The sequence below is a fragment of the Dreissena polymorpha genome, chromosome 3 (genome assembly GCF_020536995.1).
Source record: "Dreissena polymorpha isolate Duluth1 chromosome 3, UMN_Dpol_1.0, whole genome shotgun sequence".
In the NCBI taxonomy this organism is placed as follows: domain Eukaryota; kingdom Metazoa; phylum Mollusca; class Bivalvia; order Myida; family Dreissenidae; genus Dreissena; species Dreissena polymorpha.
The window spans coordinates 52,089,468-52,108,503 of NC_068357.1; the positions used below are offsets into that span (position 1 = coordinate 52,089,468).

The 19,036-nt window shown below is 35.1% G+C and overlaps 1 protein-coding gene and 1 non-coding gene across 13 annotated transcripts in view; one reads left to right on the forward strand and one right to left on the reverse strand.

The window, feature by feature from the left end:
- LOC127874128 (protein 4.1-like) overlaps window positions 1-19,036 on the forward strand; it is a 180,930-nt gene that overhangs the window by 101,333 nt on the left and 60,561 nt on the right. For 11 of the 12 annotated variants that reach the window (XM_052418278.1, XM_052418277.1, XM_052418276.1 and 8 more), the window contains 3 exons: window positions 3,504-3,668; window positions 4,384-4,488; window positions 4,878-4,920. In XM_052418278.1, the coding sequence (XP_052274238.1) occupies window positions 3,504-3,668; window positions 4,384-4,488; window positions 4,878-4,920 (313 nt within the window). Of the gene's footprint in view, window positions 1-1,035; window positions 1,194-3,503; window positions 3,669-4,383; window positions 4,489-4,877; window positions 4,921-19,036 lie in introns of those variants that run through there. The other variant, XM_052418281.1, reaches the window with a different exon arrangement.
- On the reverse strand, window positions 14,715-14,796 carry Trnas-uga (transfer RNA serine (anticodon UGA)). The gene has a single exon. It is a non-coding gene; the product is annotated as a tRNA-Ser (tRNA).

Here is a 19,036-nt window from a genome sequence, read left to right on the forward strand (position 1 = left end):
GGTAATGGGTCAATGCATAGTTAAGATTGACCGTATTGTCATAAAAGAAGTTCAGTATCAATTAGAAGTGAATCGGTGTAGAAATAAAGAAGTTATAGAAAAAGGCAATTTTGGGTGGGTGTGGTCTATGTGGACTGGGCGCCCCAGGGTTGGTAATTGGGCCATGCATAGTTGAGATTGACCGTATTGTCATAAGAGAAGTTCAGTATCAATTTGAAGTGAATCGGTGTAGAAATGAAGAAATTATAGTAAAATGCAATTTTGGATGGGTGTGGTCTATGTGGGTGTGGTCTATGTGGGCTGGGCCCCCTAGGGTTGGTAATGAGGCCATGCATAGTTGAGATTGACCGTATTGTCATAAGAGAGGTTCAGTATCAATTTGAAGTAATTCTGTGTAGAAACGAATAAGTTAATGTAAAATAACATAAAAAAATGAGTGAAAATATCTGACCTGGCCCCACCCCAACCCCCATAACTTTTGACCCAGAGGTCAGATCAAAATTCCAAATAGTGCAGGGTGGCACATAGCTACAATGTGTGTAAGGTTCTAGTGATAATAGTGTAGGAGGAGATAGTGGCCAGGACGGACGGACGGACAGACGGAGATCAATACAATATCCCCACTTTTTCTCCGAAAAACATGGGGATAACAATAACAGGACAAGTGGCAGATCAATACGATCTATCTCAATTAATTTAGGCTGTAGGAACAGCGCAGAAAACCTGTTTTTAATTAAGATAACATGCTTCCACATTAAAACAAATGCATCTTTTTGGTGCTTATATAAAATGGTTATCGGGTTTGTTTAACAAAGCGCATTTTTTACAATAAAAGCGGCGTGTACAGTCTATCTGTCAAAAAACAATGGCGGTGCCCAGAGAGCGTCCTAAAAAACTGCAAAGCGTGCAAAAACACGCTTTTAACATATTGTACGCAAAGTGAGCCCAAGTTGAATGTTTAGAAAGACATTATAGAAAAGATCTTATACGATGTTGTATGTTCAGTTGCCGAAACAGTCCGAAAAGCTAAAAAAACACGACACGACGGGTCCAAACTTTAACATTGAACGAGTTGAAGGGACAATTCCCATGGCCAATCGTTGAAAAGATTGAAGGGGAGACCCGTTTTTATTGTGAAATATGTAAAAATTCATCGAAGGCATGCAATCTAAGCACAGTTTTGGCATATGAAGGTATTTGAAAAATTAAATTGTATAATACTGAATAGACACTGTTGAACTCGTTTAAATTAAGTTGCTAGTATGTTTATGATTTTGATTTTTTCCATGAAAATAACCATTATTATTTATTTTTAGGTCATTTAGAAAAGTTAAGAATTATTTTCCAAAACTTCGTAGTTACGTTAAGAATAAAATTTGATAGTTAAGAATTATTTATGAAAATCTGGTAGTACCGTTAAGAATTTCACAAAACCTTATCTGGAGCTCTGGATAACGCTAGGAATATAGCTTGATTGCAAAACAAAGCATCAAAATGTTTATAACTGTGAACATTTTAAATTATAGTAACATTTATGTGTGTATTTGTTTGGGTGTTACTTTATGTCTCAGTTTTAGAAGGTCCACATCTTTTTTTAACTGAGTGACCAGTAATTTTCTTCATATAATTGGTTCTTTGCTGGTATTGATTTATGCCTTTTGAATTTTCAACTGAATAAAAGATGGCCCCTTCTCACCAATCACATCCAAGACCTTTGATGTTAGATCCCCACTATTGATAAGTGTAGACAACTGTTTGATGATCAAGCCACACAGGTCATTCAGTAACATACATGTGATTATCAAAGATTTGTTTTTAACAGGTTTTATAGTTGTTTCAATTAGAAATATGATTGTAATGTGTTTGTTTAGAAATAACAATATTTTAGTTGTGTGGAGTGGGTGGTGAATGGATGTTAATTTTGTAAGCCCTTTCATGCGCACTTTACCTATATGAATTGTTTGCTTTGTTGTTTTCTTTTTACTTGATGGTTAATTAAATCATTAATAAAGATTAATACAATGAGCATAACTCATGCTTTATATTTTGCATTCAATACTTTCAACTGGTAAAATAATGCAACTAGTTGCATGGAATATATCATCGGAAGAAAACACTATTTTTTTATTTCTTCTCCCTCCGTTATCCCGTCAAGAGAGAAGTGACTTCTCCCCCAAAATTGTACCCTAGACTGACCCCTATTAAATGATGTAAAAGAAAGAGGAATGTTTTCTGTCCAAGTGCATATGTTTTATCTTTCACATTGAGTTCAAATTAATACAGTCCCTAATAATTTTTCCTCAATTATTTTTTTTGTTTTAAAGTAAAGATACTGATCTAATATCAGTATCTACTGTCATAGAGACTTGCAATGAACATATATGCATCCCCAGGGCTATTATTGGAGGATGTGTAGGTAGTATATACTGAACTATGCGGTGATTACTTACATTATAACCAATCACTAAATCATTACATTTGTATGCCCCCGGATCGAAAGATCAGGGGTATATTGTTTTTGGCCTATCTGTCTGTCATTGTGTCAGTCAGTCATTGTATCTGTGTGTGTCACAAAACTTTAACCTTGGTTAAACTTTTATAACTTTTGCAATATTGAAGATAGCAACTTCATATTTGGCATGCATGTGTTTCTCATGGAACTGCACATTTTGAGTGGTCAAAAGTCAAGGATAAGGTCATCCTTCAAGGTCAAAGGTCAAATATCATTGTATTTTTCGTTCCTAAAACTATAACCTTGTTAAAGTTTGGTCAGAACTTTTTGAATATTGAAGATGGCAACTTGATATTTGGAATGCATGTGTATCTCATGGAGCTGCGCATTTTGAGTGGCTAAAGGTCAAGGTCATTGTTCAAGGTCAAAGGTCAAATTTATGGCTTCAAAGCGGCGCACTAGGGGGCATTGTGTTTCTGACAAACACATCTCTTGTTTTTTTTTAAAGATTTCTAATTTCAAGTTGTATTAATAATCATGTGTGTTAAAAAAACAAATTGATGGTTACAGGAATATAATACGGATATGTTGCTTTTGTTTAATGACGGCCCATATTGCTTCAAACATTTGATTTAAATAATAACACAATTCTGTGATCAGAAGAAAATTGTTAAAAGTGTTGGAAACAAACATGTTTTTACAGCAACAATTTGAAGACTAAGAGTAAGAGCATGTAATTATATACTTACATATGTACATTTTACTTACATTAGCATTACGGGTATTTTCTGCTTGTAAAATTCTTTTCTGTTTCTTAGACAATATGCTTAACATTCGTCTTGACATAGGATTGTTCTTGCAGTGTGCTGTTCTTAAATATTAACACCAGTATTGCAATTTTCTGTGTGTTCAAAATATTTACAATATACACTATAAATGTTGTTTTTGGCAAAGTTCTAATGGCCGTGAATTTCTATACATAAAAATCTCTGACAATATGTTCTGCAACATTTTGCTCAATATGTGTAGTGAATTATTGTTGTACTTGCAGCGTTCTAGTATCCTGACCTCAGCGAGCAGCAAAGTCAGTCTCAGCAGCAGGGCCACACTTCTCTCAACGTTCAGCAGGAACGACGGAGTAAAACGCTCCAAAAAGATGGTCGTGTGTAGGGTGACACTTCTCAATGGGAAGACTTTCGAGCCCAAGGACTTAGATGTAAGTTCTCTGTTTGTGATTTTTAATTCGAGTTGTTCCTTTTTAGTATGACTTTGTTCAGATAAAATGTCCTAAGCTACAAGCTCAGAGAAATACGAGTCAAACAAGTTGTTATGAATAGTCATTGATCTAGTCTGGATACATGTATGACCCCTGGACAGCAGTGCTCTCTGTTGTTCCAATAGGAACTTTAATAAATTAGTATGGAATATCCCATGTATCAAGGAATGGTCTGCGGATGCTCTCTCATAGCGTTCTTCTAATGTCACACAGTCCCAGGGGTCAACTGGCCCGTGCTATTAATTACATTGTAGCGGTATCGGGTCGCAACTAATGAACTGACTGGACAACAGTGTAGAGTTTTTGTTATTTCACTGAATTGCACAGTGGGTGTGACATTACTTTCCACTGTTGAGAGATAATAAATAATGATGAGAAAGAGTGTATTAATTACAGGACAGGAGTTAGAGCAAATGTCTATATCTCTTCCCTGAAATGGAAATTTGATGCCATGATGGTTATTAGGTTGAAGATTACATCAACAAGGGAAAATTTGTCAAAAATGATAGTACCCAATACGTTTATAGTGATCTTAAAATAACTAATAAAATACAGATGATTTGTGATCACCTACAGTGAACAAAGGGAATAAAGATTATGTATGTAATAAAATGTGGTTCTTTGAGAAGTAATAATACTATCTTTTATTTTCCAGAAAAATGCAGACGGGCAGGCGTTGTTTGATAAGGTCTGCAAAGAACTGGATATCATAGAGACAGATTATTTCGGCCTTACTTACAGAGAAAAAAACAGCAAAAAGGTAATCAGATGACATTAGTATTTTAGCCTGAAAGATTTAATGATTTGCGAAAAGTTCAGTTTTAATTTGACAAAAGATGTATGTTAAGGGTTGATGCCAAAACTGTTGCGTTTGCTTAATTCTTTATTGACTTTATTTTATTTCATTACTAAATCTGTGATGTAATTATAATATAAAATATAACATAAAACATGTACATAGTAATTATATATTTAACACTTGCAAGTTGTTTATGATATAAAGTCACCATTTGTGAAAGTATCCAAATATTTTAAGTTTTGTATAAACTCCTGCAGTCATTTCAAACTGCATTTTATTTTTTCGAAAAGCAGTGCTTTATAACATGTGCCATTGTTTTCAGACAAAATAATATCTGTTTGGTTTTTCAGTTTTGGCTGGACAGTACAAAAAAGATTGCCAAGCAAGTAAAAGGTAACTATTGTATATTTAAGGGGTGTTGCTGCAGTTTTGCTGATTTTTTTCCACCAAATAGATTTTGTTCAAAATTTATATTCAAGTACTATATACAAACACTATATGAAAAATGAAATAAAAATATAGGGTCACCACCTTGTTTTGATTTTATTCACCATTTTATAACATGTACTTTTTCATTTAAACTGGAAAATCTCTAATCGCCTCAAACCAATTAATAACCTATGAAATAGACAACATATTCATATTAATAAAAGCAATGGTATATATAATAACGTATTTTTCATGATTTCGGATGTAAACTTTTCGGATACTTTTTCCCCCATTTTAATCCGGACCGATTGGGGTTGCGGGAAAATATGATCCCTGCATATTATGTAAGCTGAGATACATAAAATACCATTTAATTAAACAACACAATGCCAAAAATGCGGTTAAATAAACTGCCGCAACACCCCTTAACTACAAAGGGATGTTTCTAGGGCTATGTGCACTTTGTAGCCTTGACAATTACCCGGATTTTGGAAATTGTTCTCGTGTCCAATAATTTTCAGTAAGACACCAAAATCTGTTGTCCAATGCTTTGTTTGTCCTAACCGTGGCCAAATACTTTTTTTCACGAAGATATTCTCATTTTTGCTTCAAATTTTTCAAGTTTGGATCTTGAATTTTAACTTTCACATTTCTGTACCATATATTTCTGAAGAGTATTAACATTGTAAAAAAAGCAAATACAGTACAGGCACCGTGCACTTAAACAAAAAAGCCTGTCCGCAGTGTTCACTTTTCCCGATGGGTGACATTTCGCGGGGGCGGACACGCTACTGACCGCGGTGTTTGACGAACACCCGAAATCACCGGAATTGCACGCTATCGTTATCTGTGTCTGTATCTGTAGGGTACTGGAAAATTACTCAATCACTGAGCAGAAATAAGAAACGGGAACACCTGTGATCACCACGATGACTTTCTTCCAAAGTGTCTAGAACCCGTGTTTCTTATCCCTAAATGTTAAATAAGCACGTGCACTATTAATTATTATGTTGGTTAATACAAAAGGCCTATAGAAAACCACCGACTGCGTCTTTGTTTTATTTCCCAAACAAGTACCGAAAATCCAATATCCTATGTATTACGAAACACAAACTTTAGATAAGCACGTGTCGTCTGTCAAAACAATGATTTTACATGTCTGTAAACATATTGAGGTAATTCTTGTATATGATCTCGGAAACGGGACTTGCTTTTACATTTACGATAATTATTTTCATAAGATTTGCTAAAAACAGATGAGAACCAAACAAATGTACACAGACAACACAAAATATAAATAATTATAACAAATTAAATTTAAAAAAACTTTAATTTTGAAAAATCGCTTTAACTTTCTCCCGATTTCCAGAAAATGACTTATATGTGTTGAATTAAATCTTAATATAGATGACGCTGTTCACTGGTCGTTTAAAAAGAATATTCATGAACTGTAAAAGGCACTTTATGTGCAATTAGCTACAGTACAATAAATGTTGCAATATTGAACGAACTAAAAGATGATAATGACACAGCATTTTTGCCTTTTATTTATTCAGAGGAAATGCCAATTCCAAATCATTTGCAAGATACATGTGTACCCCGATACTTGAATGGAAATTTACTACGAAGCTTTTACAATGTTGTCTGCTCTTCGCAGTTTTAATGCTCCCCCAAAATCTTGGTTCGTCCGTCCGTCCATCAGTCCGTGCACAATTTTTGTCCGGGCTATTTCTCAGCAACTAAATGACAGGAATTTAATGATACTTTATGGGAAGCTTCACTACCAAGAGGAGATGTGCATATTATCAGCTGGTTCTGGTCAGATGATTTTTCACAGAGTTATGACCCTTTGAAATTTTCTATAAACTGTACATATACTGCAATTCTTGTCCGGGCTATTTCTCAGCAACTAATGACCGGAATTCAATGAAACTTTATGGGAAGCTTCATTATCAAGAGGAGATGTGCATATTATCAGCGGGTTCTGGTCGGATGATTTTTGACAAAGTTATGGCCCTTTGAAATTTTCTATAAACTGTACATATAGAGCATTTCTTGTCCAGGCTATTTCTCAGCAACTAATGACCGGAATTCAATGAAACTTTATGGGAAGCTTCACTACCAAGAGGAGATGTGCATATTATCAGTGGGTTCTGGTCGGATGATTTTTCACAGAGTTATGGCCCTTTGAAATTTTCTATAAAAAATTCTTGTCCCCCCAAGACGTTTCCTTTTATCTGAATATATAGTGCAAAATTGTGAAAAAAAAACAACTTTAGGGAGCATCACCTGTCTCGGACGGTTTCTTTTTTGTGTATAAATTAATACACCCACGCCTTTTTCGCGCGCTTTTTGTCGAGACAAAACTGGACACGAAAATATCATGGGCATATACATGTATTTATTTGTGGCTACAATTTGTAACAGAACATGAATTGTACACGATGCGCGCACACCATATTAGGTGATTAACATGTTGGCACGTAGGAATACCCTTGTCCCGATTGGACGCTTATTTCATAAAATCTTCTTAAATAGAAACATATGCCGAAATTCATTTGATACTTTTCTTTTGTCGTCAATATTAACTCTTATAATTTAATGAAAGGTATCAATACGTTGATGTTCAATTATTTGCTTTTAAAAATGGAAATTGGGCATTTATGGGATTATCGAGTAATGGATAAAGATGGGAGAAGTTGCATGTATGCGATTGAGACAGTTGACACGTATGTATCGGGGTTTCCAGAGACTCGGGATAATACAATGTACGATTACTACAATCAGTTATGATGTGTTCTCCATGGCATCAAACTGTTAATTGCATAATCAAACATGCAATTAACACTCCTCCAGGTGCTGTATCCTACAGCTAGGTGCGAACACGGTTTTCTGTTATACGCCGCGTTTAAAGACAGAAAACACTGTCATGGGCATAGGTGTGGAAAACATTATTCATTTTCACTTTTAAATGAAAAGGATCAATACAATACGTTTATTTTCAATTATTTTATTTTTGCGAACACGAAGAACGCGGCGGTAGATATTATAGGTCCGTGGTGATTCGCGGTGTTCGCCTTATGGCAAACGTACACCACAACATTTTATCTGAACACCCATCGCGGGGTTCATATTGGTAGGCGAACACAGTGAGATGAACACCACAGCAAGTGGCGTTTGTTTAAGTACATGGTGCCTGTACTGTTTGTTATATCCTGATTTGCTTAATTGAGTATAAATGATAAGTCTTAAAATGTTGATTCAAATCCCTTTGAATCTTTACTAACCATAGAAAATCCTTGTTAAGTCCAATTATGACATTTCTCACTATCTGCTGCAATGTCCTTTTGTACAAATTGTAAGACTTTCTACTCCATTGGTTTAATGATTTTGTGGCTGTTTTATGTACATCTATATGAGGAATCCAGAACAAATACAAATATTTGTGAGATGGGACATTCTGCTCTGGGAACCCATTTGTCATTGTAATGATGCTTGTTCTTGCTTCTGATTAACTGTACATGGAATGGTCCATTTTCTGGATATTCATCCATCTTCTGTCAGTCTTTGGGAATGAGTTCAAGCAACTTACAATTTATTATTGAAAGTATTATATATTTGATCAATCAGGTTTTTTTACCTTATATAACAGACGCCGAATATCGGCGTCTTCCCCCACCAAACTAGTCTGTTTTTTTCCCCTTTCAGAACCAAAAATTCCCCCTAAAAAAAAAAAAAAAAAGAAAGAAAGATGTGTCTCATGATTATAATATCTCAATTCTATTTCAATTTAATCTCTCCAAACGAAATAAATTAAGAAAAAAACAATGAATATTGTGCAAACATGTACAAAAGTATTGTAATAATGAGAGAGTAAGTAAACAAATCCCCCAAAAGGGGAACGCCGCGAAAATTCCCACGCGCACAATTTTTCCCCAAAGTGGAAAATCCCGCGTAAAATTTCCCCCACATAAGGGCTAAAGGCCCCTTCCCCCACAACCCAAAAAAAACCCTGGATCAATATGTAGTAGAGATCTCCCCAAAGATACAGTGTTGTGATTTTACATAGGAAACAAACTCAAAAGAGTTTCAATATGCCTTTGACTTTTGGTGCAATCAAGCTTACATCAATAGGTTTACACTAAAATGTAATTTGAATATTTTGTTTTGTATAGTAGTTATATATACATTTGGATTTGCACTCATTATGTGTGAACCTAGATACAAATGTATTTATCGTGTTTTTTGTTTAGATATTAATGAGATTCTCACATTTTGTTGGATTGAAATAATGCTTTACTGTTGGATGGTATAGTATAACGTTACACCACTACAATGAGCATATTCTGTTAATACCTAACTATTTCACATGAGCAGCTCCCCAGGATTGATACTTCACAGAATGAAAAACACACACTTTGTCTGCAGCAACTGAGTTTTACAAAGAAATATTTGTTACATAACAGTAACAATTTGAGCCATAATCTTTTGTGGAAAATATTACGTTTTGTTAATATCATAGGTTATACACATGCAACAATTATTTAATTTTAATCATTGATTGATCAACTTAATATATCATTCTATATATTGAGTATGGAAAAAATATTTAATTTGAATAATCAAACTTATTAAAAATAAGTTTAAAAATCATGTAACCATTTAATTTTCATTTATATTTGTAAGAGAATATACTGTTCAATAAAGCCTGAGTCAGATTTTGGGAAGTGTTTTACTGACCACTAAATGTTTAAATGGTTGGAAATTGAACATTAATGTGTTCTTTAGGTGTCATGGTGACCCTAGCTATTCAGCTTTCACTCTCATTTTGTACACTTTTGGTATTAATGATCAGCACTTAGGGAATTAATCATAGGGTTTTAATGATAATTTTATTGGCTTTGAAGAGTGGTATGCCTTGGTCACAGGGTCATGAAAGAGCATTAGACAGTTGGGCCAGATGTTGACAAAATTAGAACCAAGTGATTGGCAATTGAAGGGAATTTGTGCCTCACAGGTTGGTCTGGTCGTTCTCATGGACTCGATTGATTTGTGTGTTGGTGTTTCATGATTGATTAGCAATATACTGCTGGTACAGATTATTACAAGTTCACTTAGTTTGTCTCCAATTATTGGTATTTTTTGTTGGGAACATACTAGTATCTGAATTTTGATATTAATGCACGTGTTAATAGTTTATGGCAGTGTTTTTATCACTTTATCTGGAAAATAGGTATTTCAGATAGCTATCTAAACACTGGTAAAATCTTGCAACCATCTGTCACACCAGAAATATCTTAAGAATTTTTCTGTCATTGATTTGCTTGAATGTTGAGACACTTGTTGGGACAGCCATGAAGGCTACAGATGGTGTTTTGGGGGCTCTCTGTCAACACATGGCTGTTACATACCCAGATTTGAAATATATTTTCTTTATATGGTTTTTTGGGGAGTTAAATAAACTGCCAGATCGAATTGATTATGGAACACCAACTTTACTGCACTTGTAATAATAAGCATTCCAAGCAACTTGAAGCGACTAGATATGTTTTGAAAATAAAAAAAGACTTCTTTGAATATTTTGATTATGTACAAGTTTTACAACCAGCTGAAGAATTGCAAATTTGAGTGTTTGAATCAATTCCCATTTTGTTTTGTTATCTTCACCATGAAGGTCATAACATGATACAGATGTCATTTTCAAATATTTCTGGTTATCTGACATAAATGTAATTGTGATAAGCCTTGGGAAACTGGTGAGCTGTCTAAAAATGTAGGCAGCCCTGCTATACAAGCTGCAGGATGATGAAGTTGTTTGTGAGTATTCTTATCATAATGGAAGAAACTTTTATCATTCAGCAAATATGTGAGATTTCACAGATAATGAGTTAAACCAGTTGTAAATCCAACATTTGTCAAGATTATCGATTTTAAAATATTGTCTTCTTAAATGTTCTGCCGTAGATTAAACAAGTTTATTCCCTAGGATACATATTCCTTCTTACACTTTACTATTTTTCTCACATAAACATTGTCAGCAAGGTTGATGATACTCATTTTGAAAGACGAGGTTTGCAATACTATTTATAAAGTTCCTAGTCTTATTTTGCTTTGATAAAACTAATAATACTCAATTGCTATTAGTTTTCTACCTCATACTGACAGTGTTCATGCTATGACATAAAAAATAATATATACATGTATAACAACACATACAAACTCTTTAATGAAATAGCTATGAAATTGAAAGAAAAGGGAAATTTTACAGGCGTCCTTGTTGTAAAACTTTTATTAGAAATGAATTTTTAGTGTTGTGCTTTATGATCAAAACTGTGAAAACCAGAATTGCAAGGCAATAAAGCTTGTTAGAATTGCTCACATGTTAACTCAGATGGTGACAGGGGTCATATCAGTTTAAATGATAATTAAAGGCAGATCTTTGGATAACTACCTCTGTCAAAGGTGTTTATTACTAGGCCCAAGGCCCTTGGTTTACTTGCTTGGCTCTTAGAAGGTCTTGTGTTATAGGAGGCTAAATAACAACTGCTGTAAAATCACTTAAGCGATTAATTTAAAGCTTATGGAAGTGACAACATTTTAAATGAATATTTTAAAGAATCTATTGACATCCTGTCATCTCATTTATGTGATTTATTTAACAATATACTAAATTCAGGTTATTTTCCGGACCAGTGGACGGAAGGTATTATTATCCCCCTTCATAAAAAAGGTTCCAAATCAGATGTTAATAAATATAGAGGAATTACGTTAGTGAGCTGTTTGTCAAAATTATTCACGACTGTTTTAAATAAACGTGTTGAAAATATTTGTACAAAACATAACATCATTTCGGACGCCCAATTCAGATTTCGAAAAAGACGATTCACTACTGACGCAATATTTATTTTATATTCTTTGATAACTCATTATGTATTTGAAAACAAACGTTTGTATGTTATTTTTATCGATATGATGAAATGCTGTGATACTATTTATAGAAATGTTTTATGGCTAAAAATGTTTAAATGTGGAATTCAAGGCAAAATAGTAAGAATTGTGAGAGATATCTACCAAAAAGTTAAGTCAGGCCATCCTTAAAAAATTGTTTGTTTGGCATAACCTGACCAAGGTAAATTTGGGTGGGTCAGTAGGTTGGGATTTTATTTTTTTTTAGTAATTTTTTTTTCTGACATTGAACTCCGACATATACCAAACTGAAAGGTAATTATCAAATAAAGCTCCAAGTCTTCTGCCTCATGAAAGGAAATTGGTAAAGATTTTTCTGCACCGTCTGTATCACCGCACGTGTATTCGTAAGTCTATTTTTTCTATAAAGAGCTTTTCATTTACTTATTTTTTATACAACTTTTGCCATCGGCCGTTATATTGTATGCAGACGACAATATCAACTGTGTATTCCATTATCTGCGCATGAATGACCCAATATCACCCCATAGGGAACTCAATGTTGATTGGCCCGCTACCATATGCGCTTCAAATTGTTCATGGAAACAAAGAGAAAAATAGTTTAAAAAAAAACCACTCCGGATAAAAATGGTGGATGTTTTCAATGAAATGATTTAAGCATATTCGCAAATTATATTTTTCTAGAGCCAAATTACTTTCGCAAATGGCGAACTACAGCGCGAGCCCTAGTAGCAGTGAGCATTTATTCCAATAAAAACACGTTCGCAATGCTCGCACTGTCGTTCGCCATTTGAGTCATTTGCAAAACTATTGAAAATTTGGCTCAAGAAAAATCTAAATTGCGAAAATGCGAAAATCTAGTAAAATTTTATTGAAAACATCCGGCCGTTTTAATCCGGACTGGTTTTAAGCTCACGGATTGCTCAGGTGAGCTTTTGTGATCGGTCTTTGTCTGTCATATGTCCGTCCGTCTGTCCGTCCGTAAGCATTTGCTCGTAAACACGCTAGAGGCCACATTTCTTGTCCCATCTTCATGAAACTTGGACAGAAGCTTTGTCCCAATGAAATCTCGGCCAAGTTCGAAACTGGGTTGTGCCTGGTCAAAAACTAGGTCATTAGGTCAAAAAAAAGAAAAACCTTGTAAACACTGTAGAAGTCACATTTCATGCCCAATCTTCATGTTACTTTGTCAAAATGTTTGTCTTAATGATATCTTGGTTGAGTTCAAAAGTGGTTCCGATCAGTTGAAAAACATGGCCGCCAGTGGGCAGGGCAGTTTTCCTTATTTGGCTATAGCGAAACCTTGTAAACACTCTAGAAGTCACAATTTTTGCCCAATCATCATGAATGTTGGTCAAAACATTGGTTCAATTGATGTCTTGGACGAGTTCGAAAATAGTCGAGATCGGTGAAAAACATGGCCGCCAGTGGGCGGGGCATTTTTCTCTATATGTATATAGTGGCAGTTTTCCCTATTTGGCTATAGAGAAACCTTGTAAACACTCTAGAAGTCACAATTTTTGCCCAATCATCATGAAAGTTGATCAAAACATTGGTTTTATTGATATCTCGGATGAGTTTGAAAATGGTCGGGATCGGTGAAAAAACATGGCCGCCAGTGGGCGGGACATTTTTCTCTATATGTATATAGTGAAAACATGTGAACACAGTAGAAGTCACATTTTTGGCCCAATTTTCATGAAATTTGCTCAGAACATTTGTTTCCTTGATACGAGAGTTGAGTTCAAAAATGGTTCTGGTCAGTTGAATAACATGGCTGCTGGGAGGGGGGCAGTTTTCTCATTATGCCCCCCCCCCTTTTGAAGAAGAGGGGGTATATTGTTTTGCAAATGTTGGTCCGTCGGTCCACCAGATGGTTTCCGGATGATAACTCAAGAGCGCTTATGCCAAGGATCTTGAAACTTCATAGGTACATTGATCATGACTCGCAGATGACCCCTATTGATTTTCAGGTCACTATGTCAAAGGTCAAGGTCACAGTGACCTGAAGCAGTACAATGGTTTCTAACATATTCACACAATGGCTGCCACTACAACTGACAGCCCATTTGGGGGGCAAGCGTGTTTAACAAACACCCCTTGTTGGGTGGGAAACACTTTAAGGTTGCGCACCTCTAATGGGCACATATCCAAATATAATTTGATTAATTATTTTCCTAATCAGCATCATTTCACTGAACTACATGCAAATTTGTAGGTAGGCTTTCCATGCTTTTAAAAAAAATATACAGATTTTTTCAAAACCACCCTCACGCTTGGCTTTTGTCCAGTTTATTTTCACCCCTGGGGTATATAAAAGTTCCATAATTCATTCAAATTTCCAAATATGGGCATGCAGTTGGTGTGTACAGATGCAGTAAAGGTGTTTAAAGTTTAAACAATATGAAATAAGTATTATTTTACAGACATTTATTTTTTACAAATTTTAATCCATGGAATAGCGCCAAGAAATGTAAGTGATTTCAGCCAAGTAAAAATTGGGTCGGTTAAAAACAAAGTGTCATAAAATTCAAAGTAGTATCATTTAAGTTATATTTTAAACTTAGTTTTTATAGAAACACTAAGTACAGCAAAAATACCAAAAACATAGACAGATTTACCGTTTACTTTTTGAAATAAAAATAAAAATGCAACATGCATCATTCGTATTTTCAGCAGTAAATTAATCAATTTAGCCATAACGTTGTTTTAATTTTAAAATTGAAGGATGTGCATACAATTTGCAACATATTTAACAATAAACATAGCTTATGCGCTATATTAAATCAAATTACGTTAGAAAAGAAATAAAACGCGTCGCAAAAAGTATGCGATGTCGGCAGGAATCGAACCTGCGCGGGAAGATCCCAAAAGATTTCAAGTCCATTGCCTTAACCACTAGGCCACGACAACTTCACATCAGTGCAACTTTAAATAAGATATCCATAAGTATAAACAGGTAAAAAGGCTCGCTCGATCTTTAAAGAAATCGTGAAATTGTATTTTTCAGATGATAATTGGATCAAAGTCAATATTTATAGTGAAATAATGTATTCTAAATGAATAAGTTAAACATATATCAAAATTCGAAGTTTGAAAAAAATAAAATGCATCTCTCGGAAATAAGCGATCATTGAAGATCGGCAATGATCGTAAAATAAATCGCGGGAAATTATTATAGGTGCGCTACCTTAAGCATTTCTGAATGATTTCACGATGACCCGAAATAGTACAATGGTTTCCGGATGATAACTCAAGAACGCTTATGCCTAGGATCATGAAACTTCATAGATACATTGATCATGACTCGCAGATGACCCCTATTGATTTTCAGGTCACTAGGTCAAAGGTTATGGTCACAGTGACCCAATGCAGCAAAATGGTTTACAGATGATAACTCAAGAACGCTTATGCCTAGGATCATGAAACTTCATAGATACATCGATCATGACTCGCAGATAACCCCTATTGATTTTCAGGTCACTAGGTCAAAGGTCAAGGTCATGATGACCCGAAATAGTAAAATGGTTTCCGGATGATAACTCAAGAACGCTTAGGCCTAGGATCATGAAACTTCATAGGTACATTGATGATGACTGGCAGATGACCCCTATTGATTTTCAGGTCACTAGGTTAAAGGTCAAGGTCACAGTGACCCAAAGCAGTAAAATTGTTTCCAGATGATGTCTCAAGAACGCTTATGCCTAGGATCATGAAACTTCATAGATACATTGATCATGACTCGCCGATAACCCCTATTGATTTTCAGGTCCCTAGGTCAAAGGTCAAGGTCACGATGACCCGAAATAGTAAAATGGTTTCGGGATGATAACTCAAGAACGCTTAGGCATAGGATCATGAAACTTCATAGGTACATTGATCATGACTTGCAGATGACCCCTATTGATTTTCAGGTCACTAGGTCAAAGGTCAAGGTCACGGTGACCTGAAATAGTCAAAAATGGTTTCTGGATGATAACTCAAGAACGCTTAAGCCTAGGATCATAAAATTTCATAGGTACAATGATCATGACTCGCAGATGACCCCTATTGATTTTCAGGTCACTAGGTCAAAGGTCAAGGTCACGGTGACCTGACATTGTAAAATGGTTTCTGGATGATAACTCAAGAATGCTTATGCCTAGGATCATGAAACTTCATAGGTACAATGATCATGACTCGCAGATGACCCCTATTGATTTTCAGGTCACTAGGTCAAAGGTCAAGGTCACGGTGACCTGAAATAGTAAAATGGTTTCTGGATGATAACTCAAGAACGCTTATGCCTAGGTTCATGAAACTTCATAGGTATATTGATCATGACTTGCAGATGACCCCTATTGATTATCAGGTCACTAGGTCAAAGGTCAAGGTCACAGTGCCAAAAAACGTGTCCACACAATGGCTGTCAAGGTCACGGTGACTCAACTTAGAAAAATGGTTTCCGGATGATAACTCAAGAATGCTTACGCCTAGGATCATGAAACTTCATAGGTACATTGATCATGACTCGCAGATGAAATAATGATGAAACTTGACCAGGATATTTGTCTGGACAATATCTCGGTCAAGTTTGACTTTTGGTAAAGATTGAATGAACCGACTCCTCTCAGGTGAGCGAACCTAAGGGACATCTTGGCCCTCTTGTCTATATTTGTCTCTTTGTTTCAATGAAAGTGTTTGCAATTCGAACAGTTAACGAAACCTGGTCTGTACCCGATTAGACATTGCTTGACCTTATTGTTAATGAAGTGCACATGGTAGCTGGCCAATCAGCATGAAGTCTTATTCAAGGTTTCTGTAAAGATTAATTTCATTTTTATTGCCCAACTTGTGTAAAAAATCTTTGTATCTGAAGTGTTTGTATTGCCATCAAGTCTGCCTGCTGCCTATTCCCTTACAAATTATTCACAGTTAGCAGCTAAATTTATGTACAGTCATCAATTTTACTTGAATACGCATCCGACCAGTTTGTGTGATGAATATGTGTTTATATATTAAAGGCTACATGATACTAAATTGTGAACACCTTAACTTGGGAGGGCATGTTTACTGCTTATTCAAGTGTGAATGTAATGGTACATGTGTATGATCGATAGGAAGGTTAAAGCTAGGCTTTAAATAATGATATTACATATATATGTATGAATGTATGCTTTTGAGAATATACAAATTATAGTGAAAAAGACATTCAGGATGATCGACTCAGTCTTGGGCAAATTGGGATGAATGCATGTGATAAAGTTGTGTCACAGATCAGTTGTGCATTCAGCACCGGCAATCAGGATAGACTCTCAGCTAACATTGGTTTTATATTTATTAGAGACTATTGAAACAGAAAAAAAACAAAAACACATATATTAGATGATTTGTTTCCAGTCTGACATAGCTTACACTGTTGTGCATTTGATAATAGCATGGTTATTAACATGCCTAACTTTTTATTTACTAGAGTTCTATAGAAGAACAGCAGCTGCTGTTGTATTTTTATGGTCAAAGTTGGGGCCAAAGTTTGCTCCTGGACAAAAGCACTCACATAATTTTTTTAAAATATATAACGAGTCAGTAATTACAGAACAGTATCATATCTTATGAATAAATTGAGAAAACTTGTATTGTCACCTAAAATAACATCCAGAGAAACTCCATATTAACCCATTTAAGCCTAGTGGAATCTCCCATCCTTCTAAATTGGATCAATTTATTTCCAAAATTAGGGATGTCTAGTATATTTATTTCTATATTTAGAATACTTATTACAGAAATTCCTTTAAGCAAACAGCGCAGACCCTGATGAGACGCCGCATCATATGGCGTCTCATCTGGGTCTACGCTGTTTGCCAAGGCCTTTTTTCTAGACGCTAGGCATCAATGGGTTAAATTAAAGCACATGTATCCCAAACATCTGGCTTTGTGTTGTAATTAGATTACAAATCACGTGTTTTGCTATAAGTGTCAAGTTAGCCTTTCAAGCTAAGGGTTTTGTTACATTTTTTTGTAGTTATGTGTCACCTTCTGATGGTACAAATGTCACACAGTTGTTGCCTTTCCACATAGCAACTGTAAATGTGGTGTTTTTGCTATGTTCCTCCAGTTTTGTCTGACTTTCTCTACTATTACTGGTACATTGCACTTGACCTAAAAATATTTCCTGAAGTGGAATTCATAACAAAATTATGCCCGCAAGTTGGTTTCATGTAGCCTTCTTGATTAAGGATTTATGTCTTCCTCCAGATTGTCTTTGGTTGGATATGGCTAGATTAATGGTGTGGATGATTATAAATCAAGGGTTCAGCGCTAAACTATTGTAACTTATATTGAAATGTTATTTTGATGTAACACTTTTAAGTTATTGAAATGTGTTGGTACATCCCTTTAAACACATTAAGATGATATTCTGAATTGTTATTGGGATAAATTATTAACCCATTCATGCCTAGCGTCCTGAAAAAAGGACATTGCAAACAGCGTAGACCCAGATGAGACGCCGCATAATGCGGCGTCTCATCTGGGTCTGCGCTGTTTGCTTAAATGAATTTCTTTATGAAATATTCTAACTATAGAAATAAATATACTTGACATCCCTTATTTTGGAAATAAATTGATCCAGCTTAGAAGGATGGGAGAGTCCACTGGGCATGAATGGGTTAATTATTCAAGTTTCATATTGGCAATTATTTTTAATCATGTTTTAGGCATACATGTAGGGGGCATCGGAGAGCATGCTGGTGTACAGTGTCATACTCTGTCCAAATAATGTACCTGATTTCAGGATGACCATGTTTCGTACATAATGGAAGAACAGTGAAATTAGTTTTATGCCATCAATAATACAATTCTAGGAAGACAGGGATTCCTAACTTTTGTCATAATTATTTAGAGATGTACTACAGTGCTAGGCGCAGCTTTTTGACAGAATTATCACGGTTTGACCCTTAGCTATAATATAGCTTTTCTACATAATAATGTAATATGTTAATGCGTCAGATATGTTGATACTAATGTATTGGTTTGTGCTAATTTACTTGCTCTTTGTTTGAGGTAAATTGAATATTTGGCCAAGGCATTAGACATGCAGTATATTGAAGGCACCGCAAATATTGGTCCTTGTAAATCATGCCTTTCAAATATTTGCCTGCACCATGCAAGATGT